The sequence below is a fragment of the Pseudorca crassidens genome, chromosome 6, assembly GCF_039906515.1.
Source record: "Pseudorca crassidens isolate mPseCra1 chromosome 6, mPseCra1.hap1, whole genome shotgun sequence".
In the NCBI taxonomy this organism is placed as follows: domain Eukaryota; kingdom Metazoa; phylum Chordata; class Mammalia; order Artiodactyla; family Delphinidae; genus Pseudorca; species Pseudorca crassidens.
In genome coordinates, this window is record NC_090301.1 from 91,497,998 (window position 1) to 91,518,974 (window position 20,977).

A 20,977-nucleotide genomic window follows, 5' to 3' on the forward strand; every position below is an offset into this window, starting at 1 on the left:
AACACATATGTTCAAATGCTGGTACTCCATTTCCTAATGAAAGGAAATTGGCTAATAAGAATAGCTCAAGAAAGAGTAGGGCTCCCATGTCATCTTATACCCACCCCTAGGCATCAGGTCATAAGCTCATTCAGTGGAAGAGTGGATGGAATTTAAGTGTCTTTGTTTCTCTCTCTTGCTCTCCCTCCTGCTCCCTCTTGTCCTTGGTCCTTTTTTACTGATGAGGTATGATGTGCATATAGTTTCATTACTATTAGCTATCTGTGAATCCATGCCCTTCCATTGGTGTTATAAAGTTAATTATGTAATTGTATCTGTGACAAATGTTAAAGGAAAAACAGAAGGTTCTATGAGAGCATGTTATGGGGATGCCGCCCAGTCTGGGAAGGAATCAGTTGAGCAGTTGAGCTTTAAGCAGAAATCTGAAGGAGCAGAACAGGTTTGAGGGCCTGACAGGCCAGTGTGGCTGGACAGAAAGAGCTAAGAAGAGAATAGGTTGAGGGAATACTGTTAAAGCTATTAAAAGTGGGGTCTTTTAGTTGATGTCAAAGATTCTACATTTACCTCTTAAGAGAAATGGAAAGAGAGTAATGACTTCACTTCTGCATAGAATTCACTTGAAAACCTTGGCTAAGAATTCCCACATGCCCTCAAGTTCAGGGAGAAGTAAGGGTAACTCACACCTTCAGTGAACTAGACCTCTTAGTGACCACCAGAATATTATCATAGATGTGGTGGTAAACTAATTCTCTCTGAGAAGACCCTTTAGGAAAGCTAGGAAGTTCTAGTCATTGGATTCTAAATTCCCTGAGGCCTGGGATTCTGTCCCTAACATGGTACTCCATATATATTAAACACTAATTGAATATTTGTTTAATTCATATTTTTATAAATTGTCTATATGATATTATCTGGTATCTGAAAATGTGTGATGATATATCACCGTAATTATTTGGAAGATACCATGTGGTAAGCAATTTTCTAAATACTTTAAATATACTGACTCACTGAATAATCATAACAACCCCGGAGGAAAATGCTATTATTTTTCCATATTATAGATAACATAGGCTTTGCGAATAACAGAATCTACCCATTCTGCCCCCTGGGCACTGAGGAGAACATATGCTTTGGACAGATGTTCCTTCCCAACACCACTCAAATCAAATCATACAGGTTGGACGTCACCTTATTCATATGAAACACTGTCCCTGCTTGGTGAACACATGTGGCTCAAGATTTCACATTAATTCTTGTTTCAATACTCTTCAGTTTTATGATAATCTTTATGTTTATTCTCTTGAACTAAGTATCTATTACCCGAATGTCATTATCATTGCACTCTGTTCTCTATCCATCTATGTAAGAATAATGACAATGTAGTATCACTTTTATCACAGCTAAAGAGGTTCTATTTCATTAAAACCAAATAACTTCAAGCTTGTTCTTGAATTGATGGCATGCATCATGGCCATTACTTTAGGACTATTTTATTTATTTCCATTAAAGTGACAGATATTTTCTGCGGGACATCAAGGTGGGGGGAACCTAATGAAGTCAATGGAAAAAAAAAATGATGCCATTACGTTTTGAAATAATGAAGTCTTACAACCACTCATTGAAAGCACATCTATATGATTTCTCTGCCTTTTGCTATCCAAACACCAAGATACGATTTTCAAACGATGCCAGCTTCTATCGAGAAGCATATGATCATTCTACATTTTGAAGTATATTATCATGTTTAATTGGCTAATATTAAAGTTCGTAAGAAAAATATTGCTAATGAAGGCACGAGGGTATAAAAGGTACCTACTGCACCTCAAGTTTCTTTGGGTTACTTGATATCTTTTAATAAGTTCCTTTTTCTAAGTCGGGGTATTTGGCTGTATAAATTAAATAATCAGAGAAAGTATCCCTTAAATTAGGCACTTTCCCCACAATTCCTGAAGTTGTAAATATAAAATCTAGCTACGTGGAATACAGATGGTATAGAAAAGGAGGCCCACCATTTCCAATGGTCCCTGGAATTCTAAACATCACACTGGATGTAATATTCAACCTTGCACCTATCTCTCGGCAGTAATTATTCTATTATAGAAGGGACCTCTAACAGCAGGAGACTTAAGGAATTGTTTTGTGATAGTGATTTTTCATGAGAGGAGAAAGCAGGGGAGGATGTGGGCAAATGAAAGATATTTAAAGTTATGATCTGATATAGAATATGAGAAAAATAACATTTTAAAATAGCTGATGAATGGCGCAAAGAAACCTGGACTTGGCATCAAAATTCTCTAGTTGTAAACAGTTCTCTCAGATTAACAGCTAGTAAATGATGTGACTGTATGAAAGTACTTTAACTCCTCTGAGCATAAATTTCCTCTCCTGTAAAATAAAATTAAGTATACGGAGAGTCATTATCTGAGGATAATTCATGCTGGGGAAAATCCCACTTAAAAATGAATGTATTTCAAATAGGAATTCAATTATTTTTAATAAATAATGAAAAATGTCTAAATGGGACTTTTTCTGCAAGTAAAAAGTATGCAAGTGGGTTTATTTTATCTAATATCAACTACCATGCAGGTAATTGCAACTATGCAGTTATTATTAGGACAAAGAATAAATCAACCATTGATATTTTTTACATAATTTTATGATGACCCTATGAAAGTTTTATTCTATTGTGACTGGCTTTTGCAGTTTGATCATAGAATCTTTGTTATTTGAGTCACTTTTCATCAATTTTCTCAAGAGCTCCGCTTAATCTTTGGTGTACAGATTGCTCCATTTTGTGCCCCTTTTTTGTGGGTAAACATTCCATTTGCAGCTAGAGATGGACCAACAAATACCTCGATGCAATGACAGGGCATGTGCGTTAATCCAGGAGACTCGTTGACTGGGGGACGGCTTTATAAGTGGTCAGTTCAACAGCAAATATTTTGATAGTATGAGGGGTTCTGCTTCCTATAGATCTCACAATTATGCTGATTCAGGTGAAGAATACTGAGATGATGAGGACTCCTTGGACTAATCTCATGTTGCATATGAATTTAAAAATACCATATATGAACTACCTTAACAACATAACTAAAATAGAGTAGGTGCTGGCTAAATCTTAATATTTTTAATCATTTATTTTGACAACTACTATTTCATATCAATTCCTAGACCTGGCCCTGGAACAAACCTGTAATGGGTATATAAAGCATGCTACTTGTATTCTATTGGGCTTTTTCACATTAAATGCACACAGCTACGAAGTCCATAATGATTTAGCCTGGTCCCACCCAACCTCTTACACCCTAGCCTACACTCCTTTTGCCCTCAGAGTAAGAGTGAAGGTGGCTGCCGTCCACATCCTCATGCTTCCAATCTAAGAATAAGAGAAATTTCTTGGACGCTCTCCAGACAACTCGTTTGGGTTTATGAATCTATTTGAAACCTGAATTCAATAGTTGATGTAGACAATATGTTTAATGGGTAATACCAATGAGATATAGAAACTGATTCTCTTATTCATCTGCACTTCAGGCTATAAAAGAGAGAAAAGTACTAGCTCCAAAATGTTTCCATTTGAATAAAAACCCAGATTACAGTAGGTTAAGTTTGCTAGCAATTCTCTCTGAAACTTTTCCTCCCCTCCCTTTAGGAATATTGGGAACTCATTATAAGCAGCAGTGATACTAGGCCTACTGTTAAATTAGCAATAATTTCTGGCATTGAAGGAAAAAGGATTGCATGGTAAGACTTCCAGAAGAAAATAGATAGTGGGGCACACTAGTCATAACACACAAACACACCCCCCCCAAAGAAAGGCCAATACTGGTATCTGCATACAGGTTTAAAGCATATTGGACCAGATCACACTCCCATTGAACTCAGCAGCGGTCAGGCTTCACTCTGAGGTTCCACTGACAAAGGGGATGTGGGATATTTTAAGCAGTAAAAAAAAAAAAAAAAACCCTCAAAACTCATTACATAGGGCTTCCCTGGTGGCACAGTGGTTGGGAGTCCGCCTGCCGATGCAGGGGACACGGGTTCGTGCCCCGGTCCGGGAAGATCCCACATTGCCGCAGAGTGGCTGGGCCAGTGAGCCATGGCCGCTGAGCCTATGCGTCCGGAGCCTGTGCTCTGCAACGGGAGAGGTCACAGCAGTGAGAGGCCCGCGTACCGCAAAAAAACCCCAAAACAACAAAAAACTCTTTATATGTTTGTCAATGTATACATTCATAAAAAAGAGATGGAGTCAAACACAATGGTTCTCTGTTCTGACCATACACTCAGATCCAGGGAGCCAGTCACCAACACTGTTACAGTGATAGGCTCTACACAATGGTTCTTCTGTGGTCCTGACAGATGCTCATTGAATTAACTGAAAATCATGGTTTTGATAGCTCTGGACAATTTGAATACGACCCAGGCACACAATGCAAAGTACGTTTGAATGGGAAATTGGAAAAGGAAATATAAGAATAGAGCAATGACGAACTTCCCTGTTTAATCTTAAATAGTTCATTAAATATCTGAGCAATTTATATGAACATACCTATAAACTCCAACGTACCGTAGCCATGTAAATACGAAGACAGTAGTATATGTAGTCACTTTGAGCTTACAGAATGGTATTTGAATATTACTATTACTGGTTTGCTTTCCACCTGGGAACTATTTTTTTTTAACATGAGTTATATTTTCAAGGCATGTGCGCAACCATTGGCAGGGAAAGGTCTTCCTGAGCTGACATCTGTAAGGGTTGGCCAACCTACACCACAAAGAATGATGTTCAGTGTCACTAACCTCAAGGTGATGATGGTCCTTCCTGATATGCACCAAAAAATTAGGTTACTGAATAAAATGTTTCCACTTTTAAGTATTTGCTACTTTGAATTTACTCTTAAGCCTTTGGTGGCTGCTACCTAGTATTAGTCAGTTGAAAATACTAGCAGATTACAAAATAAATGAAAACAGAAGCAAAGGGATACTAACAACCACCTCGTTAATAGCTGGTCAGGTCAATCTGTTAATCAATTTTCATCACATATGTCTCTGTGGTTAAGGCAATTTATTGTGTAATACCTTTTGTCATTATAAAAGTATTCCTCATTATGGAGGGAGGGTCTAAATTAATTGAGTGAATACAATGTTCTAAGATATAGAGACGATATAGCATATTCTTGCTTAGTTCTGTTCCCTTCCTTATCCTGCTTTCTTTGTTTTCTTTCTCGAGAGCACCTGTTCTCCCCACCCGCCTCAAATCTATCGCTTCAACAAGAATCCCAGTCTCATTTCCTATGTGATAAACTGAAGCCCAGAGAAATTAAATAATTTTTGCAAAGTCACACAGCTAGAAGGATGGGAACAAAAATTGCTTTTACTCCAAAAGCATCTGCTTTCCAACAAATCTCACCTGGTCCAAGTCAGGTATCAGATGCTATGCTGAGGTCATTAGGCCACTTGAACAAGTTTGAGAAGTACACTTAGGCCTCCCCTCTGCAATAAATGGGTTACCTGTATTCATACAGTTCATATTTTCCTTTAGAAGAAACTACTTACAATTATGGTATTAACACCTTACTCTGTGATAACTCTTTATTTGCTTTTGGGTACTTGTCAGAGTAAATTTCTGAAAGCAGAAGTAGGTTAGATTGTCTATAAAATGCTCAGTTAATTTCATGCAGTTCTTTATGCCGGACATCTGGTTTTTACTTCTCTTAACACACATCATCTGGAATTTTTATCCAAGTTTATTTTTTAAGTGCCAAGTCTGTTGTAAATATACAGCCTGGATTGACATGGATTGGGGATCAAGGTTATTTTCTAATATAACGGAGTGGAGAAAAACTACGATCTTGATCTGCGGCCTCAAGATAGATCTTCAGCCTGTGTCTGGCATTGCTGAAGATGGAAGGTGCAGTAGTGATTCTGCCTTCAGAGCTACAGTCCATGAGTTTCCCCTATAGAGGGACTCCTTGGCTTGTCCAAAAATGGCTTCAGGCATCCAGACACCTTTCATCATAGAGGACACTCAAGTTAGGCAAGGCAAAGAGTCCATAAGTTTTTCAGAGTAAAATAGATGAGCCCCAGCCATAACCATCTATTTGGGGGTGGGGTTAAGCGAAGTAAGGAAGTAACAAGACCACAGTTTTAGAGGTCAAGATAGACCATGGTATCACGGGAGTGAGATAGGTCTTTTAAAGGCAGAAGATTAGGCACCGTTGCCTTTGCTTGGAGATAGAGCTCCAGATTTCTCTGTGACAGTGCGTATGCATTCTAGCTGCTTATTTTCAGTTCTGTTCCCAACAATCACGTTTCAGACCCATTAAGAGGTATCAACACTTGACAGACCACTGTAAGTATACAGCAGAAATACCCCCAATGAGGCTCTCTCTGTGAGATGCAAGATGACAAAGTCACAGAGAGTGATTTTAGCAATCCTGGAGCTATTCTATCAGTCTCACACATTCCTTATCTGGAAGACTGGCTCCCTGCAGCTGTATTCCAATTAGATGGAAGAGATAATAATATGCAACACTGCTAATTATGAGACAAGTATACATATAGGAGGCTTAAAATTCAGAGAGACTTAAAGCCCTCACTGCCCTTTATGTTCCAATCTGAGATCCATTTCCTCTGCTTATTCTTAAATACACCTAAAAATTATGAGAATTTTTATAAAGTGACATAGCACCAATCCAGGACCAAGTACATAACATGAACATTTACATATACAGTGTCAAATGTAAAGGGGCACAGTGGAGAAAATGGGGCTTAGAAGACACCTGAACTTGGGTTCAAATCTTTCCTCTACAGCGGACAAGCTGTGTGACCTTGAACAGGTTACTTAATTGCCTGTCCCCATACCTGTAAAGTTATGCCTATAATTTCATACTACTCTTGTAAAGAGCTAAAATACTCCTGGTACCAATAATTGTGCCTTTGACCAATAGATATTAAAAAGTAATTATTCTAATATTTCGTCTTTTTACCGATAAAAGATAGTGGAATAAAAGGCTGGCTCAGTCTTACAACTGGCCATTGGAAAAGCCAGCTTTAAAACTGGATATTCTTCTCTAGTCTTTCTTTTTTCCCATTCTACAATTCAGCTGCTTGTTCTCTGTCATAGGAACTAATTACTTGATATAGTCAATAAGTTTGAGCTGTTATAACTATTGGACTGTGTGTGATCAAGGATATGACACTGATCATGTTTTATTCAGACACAAACTGAAGGTTACTGGCTTGCCTTTTAAAATCTTTAAACAAAAAGAGAAAGAAAAAAGCTGGAAAGCACAAACTTGTGGTGCTTTGGAGTTAATACAAAGTTATTATTTTCATTATGGACTAGAGTGGACAGAAAAATCATATGCCATCTGTGAAACACAAGAGGCAGGCTGGATTACATAGTATAGAAAAATATTATAAACTCATACACCCTGAATTAAAAAATATGAAAGAGGAACAAATCATAATCTAGGATTAACGACCTGCTTGGAACGTTTTGCTTAAATAATAATTATGAATAATTCATGATATGCTAAATTTAGGGAGTTCTACATTCCACTGAACTGATGAAAATTCAACAGACAAAGATCATGACTAATCCAAATATTAAGCTCTTCTATTACATGCTTTGATCTTTGAAATCTATCTAAAAAGATCCCTTAGTGGAAGTCTAGAATCAGTCTCTCTTTAACGTGAAATAAATTGGATTCAAGCTGTTCTAACCTTGAAATCTTTAACACAATTAGAAAGTATATGCCAAGCATCGGGTGTACATTAAAGAGACAACCCAGATGCTTGGAAATAAAAAAGAGCTCCCTTCAAAGTTTCCCCTCAGATCAATATAGTTCTGTGGGTTTGATGGGGAAGTGTGGCTATGGGGGAAGCATCCAGGACACCCAGCTTGCCAGGATTTGCCCAACAGCCCGGTGATTTCCTAAACGGAGACAACGGTGTGCAGTCTGCTCTTGGTAGAGAAGTCAGCGGAGAGCCGCAGGCGCTGAAGTCAGACGCCCCTGCAACTTGCTTGTGCACTTTCATGTGGCTAAATAAACTCTGTCTCCTCTTGTGGTCCCTGCCCCATTGCCGGCACCACTTGGAAAAAAGAAAGCAGCTAGTACAAAAGACAGCTGCGGGCCTCATAGCACAGGGAGATCAACTTGGTGCTTTGTGACCAACTAGAGGGGTGGGATAGGGAGGCTGGGAGGGAGACGCAAGAGGGAGGGGATATGGGGATATATGTGTATGTATAGCTGATTCACTTTGTTGTAAAGTGGAGGCTAACACACCATTGTAAAGCAATTATACTCCAATAAAGATGTTAAAAAAAAAGAACACTAAAAGGTGGCAAACTTATATTAATACAAACTGACTATGGAAAGGCCCTAAATAAATATATTCTGAATTGGAAAAATAAAATAAAATAAAGTGATTATTGAAAAAAAAATTTAAAAGGACAGCTGCGGGCACACCGTTTTAGAAGAGACAAGGCGCAGATGTTTTTCAAGGGTAGTTTCCAACCTTTTCGGCACCAGAGTTTGGTCTCTTTTAAGAAACAAGTTCATCTGTGCCATACATTGCTGCATTTGATTATTTGCTGTTTGTCTGTCACTTTTAGCTTGTGCTGCATGAGGATTAAGGCATGATTTAAATGCAGAGTTGTCTTATTTTGGAAACAGTACTATCTGCCAGGGGGCTGGTGATCAGAAAAGAGAGGTGCTGGAAGAGTACTGATAGTTTGAGGGCTGGTAGAATAGAATAGAATAGAATAGAATAGAATAGAATAGAATAGAGCAGAACAGAACCACAAAGGCTGTCTCAGCAGTGTCCTGACGGTAGCTGCCTAAAAATTCAAGGACTATGTGTCCTATTCTTCGTACTGGTCGTTTTATTTATTTTTTTAAAGATGAAGATTGGGCACAAATATAATGTATAAATAGTCCTTTTTATATTTTTGTTTGTAGGTTCTGATATAGAGCCTTGAATGCAACAGGTAGTCAAAAAATGCCTGTGAGATTGAACCCTGAGAAGCCTAGTAAAGAAAACGCCAGTTACAAGAACTACGGCACCTTGTCATACAATTCTGACATAAATATCACCTCCTCAGTGGCCTCTCTTCCCACATCCCTCACTCCCCTGCAAGACACTTGTTATTGTCCATCACATAACTTGTTTTTTGTTTCGACACAGCACTCACCAGTGTCTGTTACTTTTGTGTGTATTCACTTGTCTATTTGCCGTCTCCCTGTCTTGTCATCACCATCTAGTTTCCTACTAGAATGTTAGTTTTATGAAGTCAGGGGACTTTGTTTCCCTGGGATCTTATCCTTTCTATACATGGTGTATCCTCAGCTCCTTGGGAGAATGCCTGGCTTTGGGGAAACTTCCAGTGAGTATTTGTGAAATATATGAGTAAATGTCTCTACAGCCCTGACTTAAGAATAGAAGTCAAAATAGCAGGATGACCATATAATGTATTTTCTGCACTGCCACTTTTGACAATGAAAGAGTGCACCAATAGGTGTCAGGATAAGGATAATAGATGTAAGCTTTATAAATCCTGGTTCAATACATAAAGGAAAAATGGAATACATATACATTTAGATTCCTGGAAGGTTTGCCAGGAGTATCAGGATTATGGAATATTTTTTAAAAGGCATTATTACATCTTAATTCAGGAGATCAAGGCATCTAAAGGTCAAGAAAGGATTCTCAAGAACTTACCCTAGCACACCCTTAGAAGCTAGCTAGAAGTGATTTATAACTAGTGCTATATTTATGTGCCAATGGAAACTATCAAATGACTTCCAAGTGCTTTACACAATTCGATTTCTCTACGTAGTTAACATCCCTTCTTTAGTCCTTCTGTGCCTTAGGTCACACGATGACTTTCCTTAGGAAATTTTCGATCGTTTGTCTTTGTTTATTATTCTAAGGATTAGAAAAGGTGAATTTAAGTTCAAACTCTAATTGCCTAGAAATCTCTAATAGTGGGATTCAGATTTGGAAAGTAATTTTCCTTGTTTGCTTTTGTTTTTCAAGTAGACTAACAAGGTCTCATGAGCCCACAGCACTAACAGAACTGCTTGAAAAATTAAAGTCATATTTTATAATACTAAACTTACAATTGGGGGTCTTAGTTTCAAAGGTAGTGTATTAGCATAACATGGAGATCTGTTACGTTTCACTGACTTTGTACAGTGGCAGAATTAGGATATTTGGGGCAAAAATAATGATAAACAGATCTTCTGTCTCCTTGAATTGAACACATTCTTGAGTAATGATACTCAACTTGTGAGTTTAATTAGAGAGAGAAGAAAATAGCCCCTGGCAGGGGTTGGCTGCCTTTGGGCTTAGGATCCAGTCTGCAAGCTTTTCCCCTTCAAACTTTCCCCTATAGTCCAGAACCACCTGGGCAGTGACAAACGTTAACTGAGATTTCCCCCATGTGCCAGGTACTGTGCTTCATGGGAACTAGAGGGGTTCACCCATGAAGAACCCAAACAAGGTCATTGATTCCTTAGACAGACAGATATTAAAATTGATTCAGGGACTTCCCTGGTGGTCCAGTGGGTAAGACTCCACAGTCCCAATCCCCGGTTGGGGAACTAGATACTTGCATGCATGCCGCAACAAAGATCCCGTGTGCCGCAACTATGACCCGGTGCAGACTAAAATAAATAAATAAATAAATAAATAAATAAATAAATAAATAAATAAATAAATAAATAAATAAATAATTTTTTTAAAAAAATGCCATTTGAAACATTGTAAATGTTCATTGTAATATATCTATATTGACATGATGACAAAATAAAAATTATAAAAAAAACTGATTCAATTTATACATAATTTAAGTATTAGAAGGTGATAGTGGGGGTGATGGTGAGATATTCCACGGGAGGCAAGGAATCAAGGTGGAAGGAAGCATACACTCAAGATCGTGACTGAAATATACTATATCACAGCAGAGACATCCAACATGATAGTGGAGGGTGATGGGGATAGAGAGGCAGGCATGCGGGAGATCCTGCAGGTCCTCGTGGACCATGCTCACAATACAGGACTTCATCCCTTCTCTACTTTTCCATGCTACCCTTTACGGCTGTTCTCATAGCCGTAGGAGAGTCACACCTCCTAGCAGAGGCCCATGAGGACAAGACTGCAGTGCTTCTGGCTGTGGGATTACCAGGGTAGCTCACACTGGACAGGGAAGCAACCAGTTATTCACATCACTGATGCAAATAACACCTCTAGTTTAATGAACTCATCTACATGTAATATTACCTATTTGTTTACTGTGTACTGTCCCTCAACTGGATTGTAAGCATCATGAGAAGAGGGAAATTGTCTTCCCGCCCCCCTCACTGCTTCATGTCCAACACATTGTACTATGACTGGCACATTAGTATTTGTTTAATGGATAAATGACTCTTAAGTCAATAGGAAAACAACTGTTCGGATTTGCATTTTCAAAATATTACTTAGGCTGTGATTTTAATGTATGGACTTTGAGTGGGGTAAAAGGACGAGATGTGAGAGTGGACCATGAGAGGAACTGAGTCTATGGGAAAATCTTTACAAGACCCTAGGGAGTCTCTGATAACACTCTTTCCTACTGGTGCGTAGGAAGGTGGAGATGGAAATTAACACATAATAAACACCAATGCTGTGTCAGCTACTGTGCTACACGCCTACATATACTTCATAGCATTTAATTCTCAAACCCCAAACAAAGCCTCTAACATGTGCATGAATTCCATTTTAGAGATGAAGAAGCTGAGACTCAGAGTAAGTCATTTGCCTAAAGAGCTGCAATTTGAAACTCGATTTACCCAACTTTAAAGTTGATGCCCAGCTGGGAACTATACATGCTGCCCAATCAGAATATTTGAGAAACTAATATAGGTCAATCGATCACTGAAATCTTGGTCCTAAGATTTGCCATTTGGTTTCCTGAGGTGCTTTGCAGGCTCTCGATTGTGCAGGAAATGGCGTGCTGTTATTTCTGGACATTGTGATTCCCAGATTTTCATTTTGAGTGATGCTCTTTATGGAAATAAATTTCAGCTTCCTTAGCTGTGTTTTTCTAAGGCATATCCTGAGTGCTGTTGTCAGCTCTGCCGTCTCCAGGATCTTAGAGTTGACTTCGCAGGTGAGCCCCTTTTCCTGCTACATCCTGCGTTTGCTCCTCAGACAATCCCAACTAAGGCAGAGAATTATCCATAGCCCCAGTATGCTCATTTGTGAATAGCTTAGAAATGAGCCCATATCCTAGTTCCAGTGGTCCAGTCACAGAGCTTCTAAAAACCTCCTTCCAAATATCTTTGTTTGGTGATCAGATCCAGGTCTTTTAACCCCTTTCCCCATCAGATTCCATGATTTCTCCAACATGCAATTCTTCTTCCCTTTTCCTCCCCTACTTAGTGACTAACTATATAGCAGGATTTTCCCTAGGTCCCTATTCCAAATTTCTGACATTTACCTTGTGATAAACTGTAACTCTTTTTCAGGATGAGAACCCTATCCTAAACCACAGCTCTGTGCTTGCCTGTTATGCTCTCCTTGTTCTCTTTACATGGACACATGTTTTGGTCCCTACTTCAGCCTGACGGCTGGAGTGCCATCTATGGCTGCCATTTGCCTAGCTCGCGAGTATCAGCTGCCCCCTGAATTCCTTGCCATTGTTCATTATTTACCCAGGAACTTATAGTATTAATAGCTATCTGTTCAGCAAAGATTTATACTCCCTTTCCTCCACAGGAACTGCTTCCTCCATAACACTGTTGCTAAGAAGCGACTGGCCATCCAGAAACTACATTTCCTACTCTGCTGTCTTGCACTGAGCTGGAGAAGTGCAACCAAATTTTATCCGATGGAATATATAGATAGTAGAGGTATACGCAACTTCCAATCTGGTCCATAAAAACCTCCACAGGACGAGCTGGATATCACCCTCCAGAGAGACTTGATTATGTTTAAGCGGTAGGGCCTCCATCAAGCTGTGTCCATGGTTGACTTCGTGAAGCAGAAACTACCCCTTCCTTTATGGGAGTGAAAAATTAGTTTCTAACCTATGATAGGAAGCCACTGTGACTGGGGGGTTTTACCTGATACAGGAACTAATTTTACTTATAGGATACATCTTCTTCTAAAAGCCACAGAGGCTAACATTTTTTGAATTGGTTGAACTTAGGACCTTTAAAATAAACACCATCCCATGGGGTCAGTGGCCCCTCTGGGGTCTGTTACTGTTACTAGGCCAGTTCTTCACCCTCTGCCTCATTATAAAGGACTGATACTACTCAGCCAGAAAAAAAGAACGAAATAATGCCATTTGCAGCAACGTGGATGCAACTAGAGATTATCATGCTAAGTGAAGTAAGTCAGACAGAGAAAGACAAATACCATCTGGAATCTAAAATATGGCACAAATGAACCTATCTATGAAACAGAAACAGACTCACAGACATAGAGAACAGACTTGTGGTTGGTTGCCAAGGGGGAAGTGTGTGAGGGAGGGAAGGTCTGGGAGTTTGGGATGAGCAGATGTAAACTAATATATAGGAAGGATAAACAACAAGGTCCTACTGTGTAGCATGAGGAACTATAGGCAATATCCTGTGATAAACCATAATGGAAAAGAATATTAAAAAAAAGAACGTCTACTATGTGCATAACTGAGTCACTTTGCTGACAGCAGAGACTGGCACAGTATTATAAGTCTACTATACTTCAACAACAAAAAAGAGACATTAAAAAATAAAAAAGGACTGATAGGAGGCCAGGCTCATTCCCTCTGCTCCCCTGGGTCAGCCTCATGTGATGTCCAGCTTGGCCAACATGCCTTATCCCGTGTGTCAAGCTATGGCATACGGAGAGATACTTAAAGACTAAATTGTTTTGTGGGAACCAACACAGGGAAGCCACATACCTCCATGGCCACAAGTCTGTGAGCACTCTGTCCAAGCCGTCCACCCCGAGAGCTGACAGTTGACCACGCATTCCACCAGGCAGTGAAGGCTCATCCTCTGGGGCTTCTCCAAGTTATGCTGCAGATGGGAGGGAAATGTGGTTGTACTGGAGAATTCACAGCAACATCCAATCAAATCACTATCCTTTTATGGGATAATAATCTTTATTCTATGAGAATAACCTTTCTACATTTTTGTGGGGAAAAATATCCTGGCTTGTAGAAACTGATGGCAAGCCTAGAAAATGATGGTCCTTACTTCACGAAATAGAAACTTGTCAGCCCCAATTTTTTTTTGATAAAATCCTCAACTTTAGAAGTAGATTGGCAGTTAAGGTACCGGGAAAGCAGGCAGTTATGTGACACAGAGATCTGTCCTGTCACTCAGCCAGCAAGGAACCAGGAGGATGCCTCACTGTTAAATCTAGGCTCCTTGCCCTCTAGATGGGCCAACAGTACATAGAGAGCTCAAATTAATAGCTACCTAGGCTAAAATAATAAATAGAAAAAGAAGAAAACTCAAATCTACAAACCATCTAAAGTTTGTAAAAAAGACCAATTAGCTAAAAACAATCACGGTCTTAATCAAGGGAAAAGTTGATGATACTGTTTCTTTTCCTCTTATCCTCTCTGAAATCCACATCTAGGCAAAATTACACATTTTCTAATGGCCAAGGTAGAAGAGGTCTTAGTGAAAGAATAAATCATCCAAGAAACACAGAAAGAATAATAAAAAAAATTCTGTTTTAGGAATCACACACTGTGTGATCGGGGAAAATGCTAACACTCAATACAAGTTAAATATTAGCAATGTCCACACTGAGATAAAATTAATGATTATAGCATGATTACTTGCTAAGTGGGCAAAATAGAAATGACCACATGGGATCTAGGACCCATTTGAGATATATAGGTATTCTAGTTAGGTTAATTTGGGACTTTAATGTTCTTTAAATATTTGCTGGATATATGGGAATTTAGAAAGCAGAGAAACTGATTTTTCTATTAATGAATAGTTTATATCGCTCTTTGTATCAAAAGGAAAGATTTATTATGTACACTAAATGTAAGATTTTCACTTATTTGGAGTTGTTGTAGATTGGTGATTTATTTGTCTTGAAGCAGACAACATCTTGAGAGGGAGATAAAACTAAACAAAATGTTAAAATGAATCACTGACACTTGGTAGACGGAACTCTGCCCTGTATTAGCCAGTCTCAGCATTTCATTAAATGGGATGTTCAATTTCAGATGGTCTAGTCTCAGGGCTGGTGTTGGTCCATGGTGATACTGTTGGTTTAAAGAGATGTTATGGCAGTACTTAACAAGGCTGAATCAGGATCGGTGAGGAGGGTTTTGTTCTGATTTTAATTTCCACTTGTGGGCTCTTCTTACTTAAGGAGAAATGGGACAACTTTTATTTTGCTGGTTTCCGTGGAAACCTGAGCTAACTGGCCCCACCTATTTCCAATTATTCCAAAGACTGTTTTAGTGATTCTTATAATGGGACAGCATACGGTCATCTTTATTTCTATTAAACTGCCCCCATCGTGCGTTTCACTTATACGTTGGGAAGGAAACGCCAACTTTCTTGGAACAGGTTTGATTACGGTTTTTGTCCAAACTCCACATATTTTGTCATTGGGAAAAAAAAGGAGCAATAAAATTACAAAAATTCAAAAGCCACTAATTTGAAACTTGGTAGGCAGGCATTTTGACTTACCTTGCAAAGAAAAATGCAACTGCGCTAATTACCTAGCAATCATTTGCTCAGCAAATTAGCAAAGTATTCTAATAGCAAGTGTCAGTATTCATCTTATATGCAAGGAACAGTGTTTCCTATTTAGGCAAATGAATCACCCGCCCGATACAAAGAGTCATATTTAAATATTAGAGTCACCTGATGTCAACAGTTTGTTGGCAAATAAGATCTTTAAAATAATGGAAAAAACTATATTTTTAATGAATCCATTTCCCCAATGCAAAATGACCTTTCCTGGTCATTTTAACTAAGTTCAAACTAGTGAGATATAACTGTATGATACTAGTACCTCTACTCTAACTGAACCTAAGCTGTGATGAGAAGAAATCAGACTGTCATTTATATCAAGCATTGTGGAGGTTGCAGACCAATATTCAAAAAAATAAACAAACAAACAAAGCCATGGGTGCGGGATACAAGTATACACAACTCACCTGCTCGCACTGGTCCACACTAACAGGCTTGCCATCACTGCGCACACAGCTCAGAAGGCGGGTCCTGACGCCTTGCCCACAGGTCGCATTTTCACTCAGCTGGCACGTGCTCCACTCTACAGGCACAGGGTCACCACACTGAGTTTCCGAGTTATGACCATGTGAGCAAAATACAACACACCTTTGATTCTCTGCATTGGTGGAGGAGAGTGTGCACAGAATCCTAAAACCACTTTCAAGTGGCTTCTAAAAGCATCCTGCAATTCTTTTATTGAAAAACAATCAATCAGATCACCAAATAACAAAGTGGGCTACCTTCCTAAGTTTGGTTTCTTGAGGCCAAAAGCCAAGTAATTTTTAGAAACCATCTCATAGTTGGCTGAGGTAGGAAAAGAGAAACACTAAGCACAAGGGCAAGGAAAACCAGTTGGGAATCATCTATTTGCTGGGGATAATTGAGAGAGGAAAACAACAACAACAACCACCAGAAATGATGCTAGTCTTTGATGTAAACTTGAAGATGTTTTCAAGGAATAAACATAATTTTCTAAATCATTTGGTATATTTGGTACATTGGAGCCAAGAGAGGTACCCCAGAAGGGAAAGGGGGCAAGATATATGCACTATTTCAGGAACTCTCATTTTAAGAAAATTATTCTCTCATGAGAGAAGCTTTCGTCAGTTTGGCTAATTGTATTACAAACTGGACACCAGGAGTTAGAATAAACCATCCCATGACTAATTCTTTTAAAAAAATCTTATTTTGTTGTTGTGGGTAGAAAAAAAAAAGATCCTAGATCATATACAGTAAGAACCTATCTAAGGAGATTTTTCATATTTGGTAGATGATCTAAGAGTTTAATAGGAAGAGCAAAGCCATATATAGTAAAATCAGCATTTTAAAGACATGCTCTTCCAGTAAAAGGAAATTTTACTGTATTTCTCAAAAATTATTATGAAAACTAATGATCTGAAGGACCTTTAACTAAAGAAAAAGGGAACATACGCCAGGTCAATGTTTACCTATAAAGACAATCAGACAGCCCCACAGAATTCCCTAGGAGGTTCTCTACACGAGAAATCTCAGTAGTGCCGCTGTGTCCTCCGTGGGGAATTAGTTTCAGGAAAAGGCTATTGTTTTGCCTCTGCAGGCATGTGGCCATTTGGTCATCAGTACTGAATTCTATGCTGAGACAACCGCTTCCACATTTCGTGGCATTCTGTGTGTCTGCCGCTCCAGGGAATGGCAGGGAGCAGATCAGCGTGACTACACAGTCCTTTGGTATCAGACACTGAGCCCTGTGGTGCCCAAGAGAAACCTGAGCTGTGTCTGAATGAGGCCGTGGTGATTTTCAGTGCCTCTAAAACATCCCTATCCAGTGAGGTCCCCCATTCGTGAGCCCCGTAGAGCAAGTACAGCACAAGCTTGAATTTCTTGAAATGACAAAAGCCATGGACCAGCTCCATTCTATGACAGCTTGGTTCCTTGCTTCGTGGTTTTCAACCGTACCTGTTAGGTTGTACTGGAACTGGAAGCAATTTTCGTTGAGGAGGCAGGGCCGCACCTGTGAGTCTTCAGCGCACGTCCTTGAGCTCAGTGACGGCCTCAGCAGATGGCGGGTTCTTCTCTGCGTTGTGTGTGGATCACACGACTGTGAAAATCAAAGAGCAGGCAGAGTTAGAAAGGACCCCGTGTTTGTTGATAAATTCTATGTGCTTATCTGTATACACGGAGACACACGTACAGCAGCCACAGGGTAGAGACTGTTGGGAGTATGAAACAGAATATTTAGAAAATAAAACCATTATGGGATTCAATGTAAATAGTTTGGGGGGTTTTCACCTGACAGCTCTTTCTTGTTCTACATTACGATGAAGCCTACATTTCTATCTCCCATGTATAGGTAGGCACATGAGACTATTTTCATCCATTAAACACTCTCTATTCTAAAATTCGTCTGCCACGTAGCAAGGGACGCATGCATTTTGATGTTTCAATGAATGAAGAAAAGGAAGATAATGTCCCTTGTGCCCTCAGATAGTCTAGCCGAATAGAAATAATCACACAGAACATTTTAATGAGAAAATCATTTAAAAAAAAACAGAGAGAGGGAATTATGAAATCAATATTGCCGGTGTACCAAAACTTTTCTCTTATTTGGGAGGACCTCTGATCCACAGAAGATGAGCCACTGCATGCTGTTGCCATTTCAGCAAAATAAATGTACAGATATGAACTTCAAAGATCTCCTGCAAAAATCAAAATCTACCCAGGGGTCTCACATGTCCTCTTATAGCCTCAACTCATATGACATTCTTGAGCCAGGTAAAGCTACCTGCTACCTGTCATCCATCTGCTCTACGCACAGAGGACCTTCAGAAGTTCCCCCCTACTGGAATAATCTCCTTTCACGTGTCCTAAATCCTATACTTCTTCTTCTTTAGAACACTAACCAAGGCTTCATCGTTGACAGTCTTTCTCTTAAGAATGACAGATCCTTCTCTTCCTTCCTAAGCAACCCATGCTGAAGAGCACAGGCTTTGATTCTAAACATATACATATATGTTCCACCTGCCCTTACATGATCATTCTTTGTTTCTTTATTACTCTGTCTCCTTTTCTTTATAAACTCTTTGAAGGCATGATGGATCATGATTTCTACTTCCCATATCACTCCCTGAAAATCTTGGTATACATTTTACCCACAGTGGTTGTTCAATAAACACCATTAAATGTGGTCACGACAACGTAATTCCAGACCCAGAAACCTCGGGCACATAGATGTTTAAGCCACAGGAAAAAGAAAAGTCTCTGAAGTGATGTCATCAAATCATCATTTCCATATTTGGGATGTTTTGTTTATTTTTTTATTCCTTTACCTTTTCAGATATTGTAGCAAGAACAACCTGTAAACTTAATCTTGGCTGTTAATCAAAATGATAATGTTGGATGGCACTGAAATATGCAGAAAAATGCCACAAAAGTCTCTTCTAATTTTAAATGTTTAGAGCCATTGAAACACATTTACTATCCCTGTGGCTTTATAGTTGAATCATCTGTCAATACTTTTAAAGTCATTTTATGTTTTAATTGTATCAGATTGTCTCTAGATGATCAAGAAGAGCCATTGAAATCAGGTAATTATTCTGCATTATCTGAAAAGGAATCCCATGCTAAATGCTTACAAATAATTTCTTATTAGTTCACCAATTTGTTCTCATGGGAAGGAATAATAACTTAAATGATTTACCAATGAAAGAAAATGAAAGTATCTTAAAAGATACTCCTGATTAGTGTTCCACTACTTTTCTACCTTATTAAAATCAATTAATGTTTGAACCAAAGGAGCATGTGTAAGGATTATGAACCTGTTTAGCCTAAACCATCAAATAAAGCAAAAGAGAAAATAACACACACAAACATGAACACACAATTGAAATTACTATGTAACCTTGAACAATTCACTTACATATTCTGTATCTTAGTTCTTTATCTAGACCTGGGTGAGAAAGGGGTTTGAAGAAGACAGGGGCATAATTTGATAGTCTTTAAGAATACCTTCCCTCAGACCTCATATGCGTATCAGTCTATAGTCCGCTGGATATGCTTTTAAGATGATACCCTCTCTCTGCCTGTCATTCATAGCCATGTAGACTTTAATGATCACTTTCTAGAAATTAATATATTGAAAACCAACACTGCAGCTAACTGTCTTACTAACGCTATCCATAGAAACAGGCAAAGAAGAGGTGCAGATGACCGAAATCCACAAACACAATCCAACCTAATCTCAGGTGATATTTGTACATTCCACCTTTTAAAATTGCCCTAGTGCTGCTAACAGGTCATAGATTGACTTGGTGGGTCTCCTCACTCCTTTCTCTTCATTAGCTATTTATTGGAAGTTCATAAGATAATGAATAGGTCACTAGGGAGATGAGGGTGGGCTAAGAAAAAAAGAATGACAGAGGCGGCTTACACCCAGATGATTTCTTTATTGGATCAAGACTCTTCAGATATAAACTGGGATCTTTTCTCCCCTACAGTATTTATACAAAGACATACTGTCAACTTCCTGAATAGAGAAGTGAGAATCTGATGTGTTGATAACTAACTGAAAGTCAACTTTGGACCAGTCTCATTATAAAGGACAAAGTTATATAGCTAAAGTTTATTTGCTAGGGAAGGAGATGACCAATAAGAACCAGTAGAATCTGGTACATAAGCCCTTTTATGAGACTAGATTTTTGAACTCTGAAAACCAGCACTTATCTTAAAGTTCAATCCTTCATTACGACATTGTGCCTTCACACCTTTTGTTCTGTCTAGCAACAAGGCCTTTACCCCTGGACCTGACCTAAATCTTTGTATTCATCTGTCAAAATTAAATCAGATATTCCCTCTGAGAGCCTCCACTGACTTCTCTGCACTCTTATAAATGGAATCACCACGTGTAGTAAACATTTCCACTGCACTAGTATTGATATGTGTGTATTCCTTCCCATGGGCTATTTGGAGAGCATGTGTCTTAATTTTCTTGGACACTGACAGCCTTGTCCTGTGTCCGACATACAGTATGTAAATAATAAATATTTGGCGGGGTAGGATAATTTGGTTCTTTCTGGGCGATAAGACCGGATTTTTGTAAGCTGCCATTAGCAGACAAAAGGTCAACCCTCGACTATGATCACACTGTCTAAATGTAAGGGTTCCCCATAGGTCTGTATGTCTGATAAAATGAGAATATAATATTTTCTCTCCTTCCCACACTTTTTCTATAAAATCCAAAGGGTATTTCCCAGAAT

General features: G+C 38.9%; 1 protein-coding gene across 1 annotated transcript in view; it reads right to left on the reverse strand.

Annotated features, from left to right (window-relative positions):
* Positions 1-20,977, reverse strand: part of THSD7B (thrombospondin type 1 domain containing 7B) — a 1,126,819-nt gene that overhangs the window by 32,506 nt on the left and 1,073,336 nt on the right. Inside the window, exons 19-21 of the mRNA XM_067742059.1 lie at positions 17,682-17,823; positions 16,172-16,287; positions 13,937-14,054 (exon numbers count right to left, since the gene is read on the reverse strand). Of these exons, the coding sequence (XP_067598160.1) occupies positions 13,937-14,054; positions 16,172-16,287; positions 17,682-17,823 (376 nt within the window). The remainder of the gene's footprint in view (positions 1-13,936; positions 14,055-16,171; positions 16,288-17,681; positions 17,824-20,977) is intronic.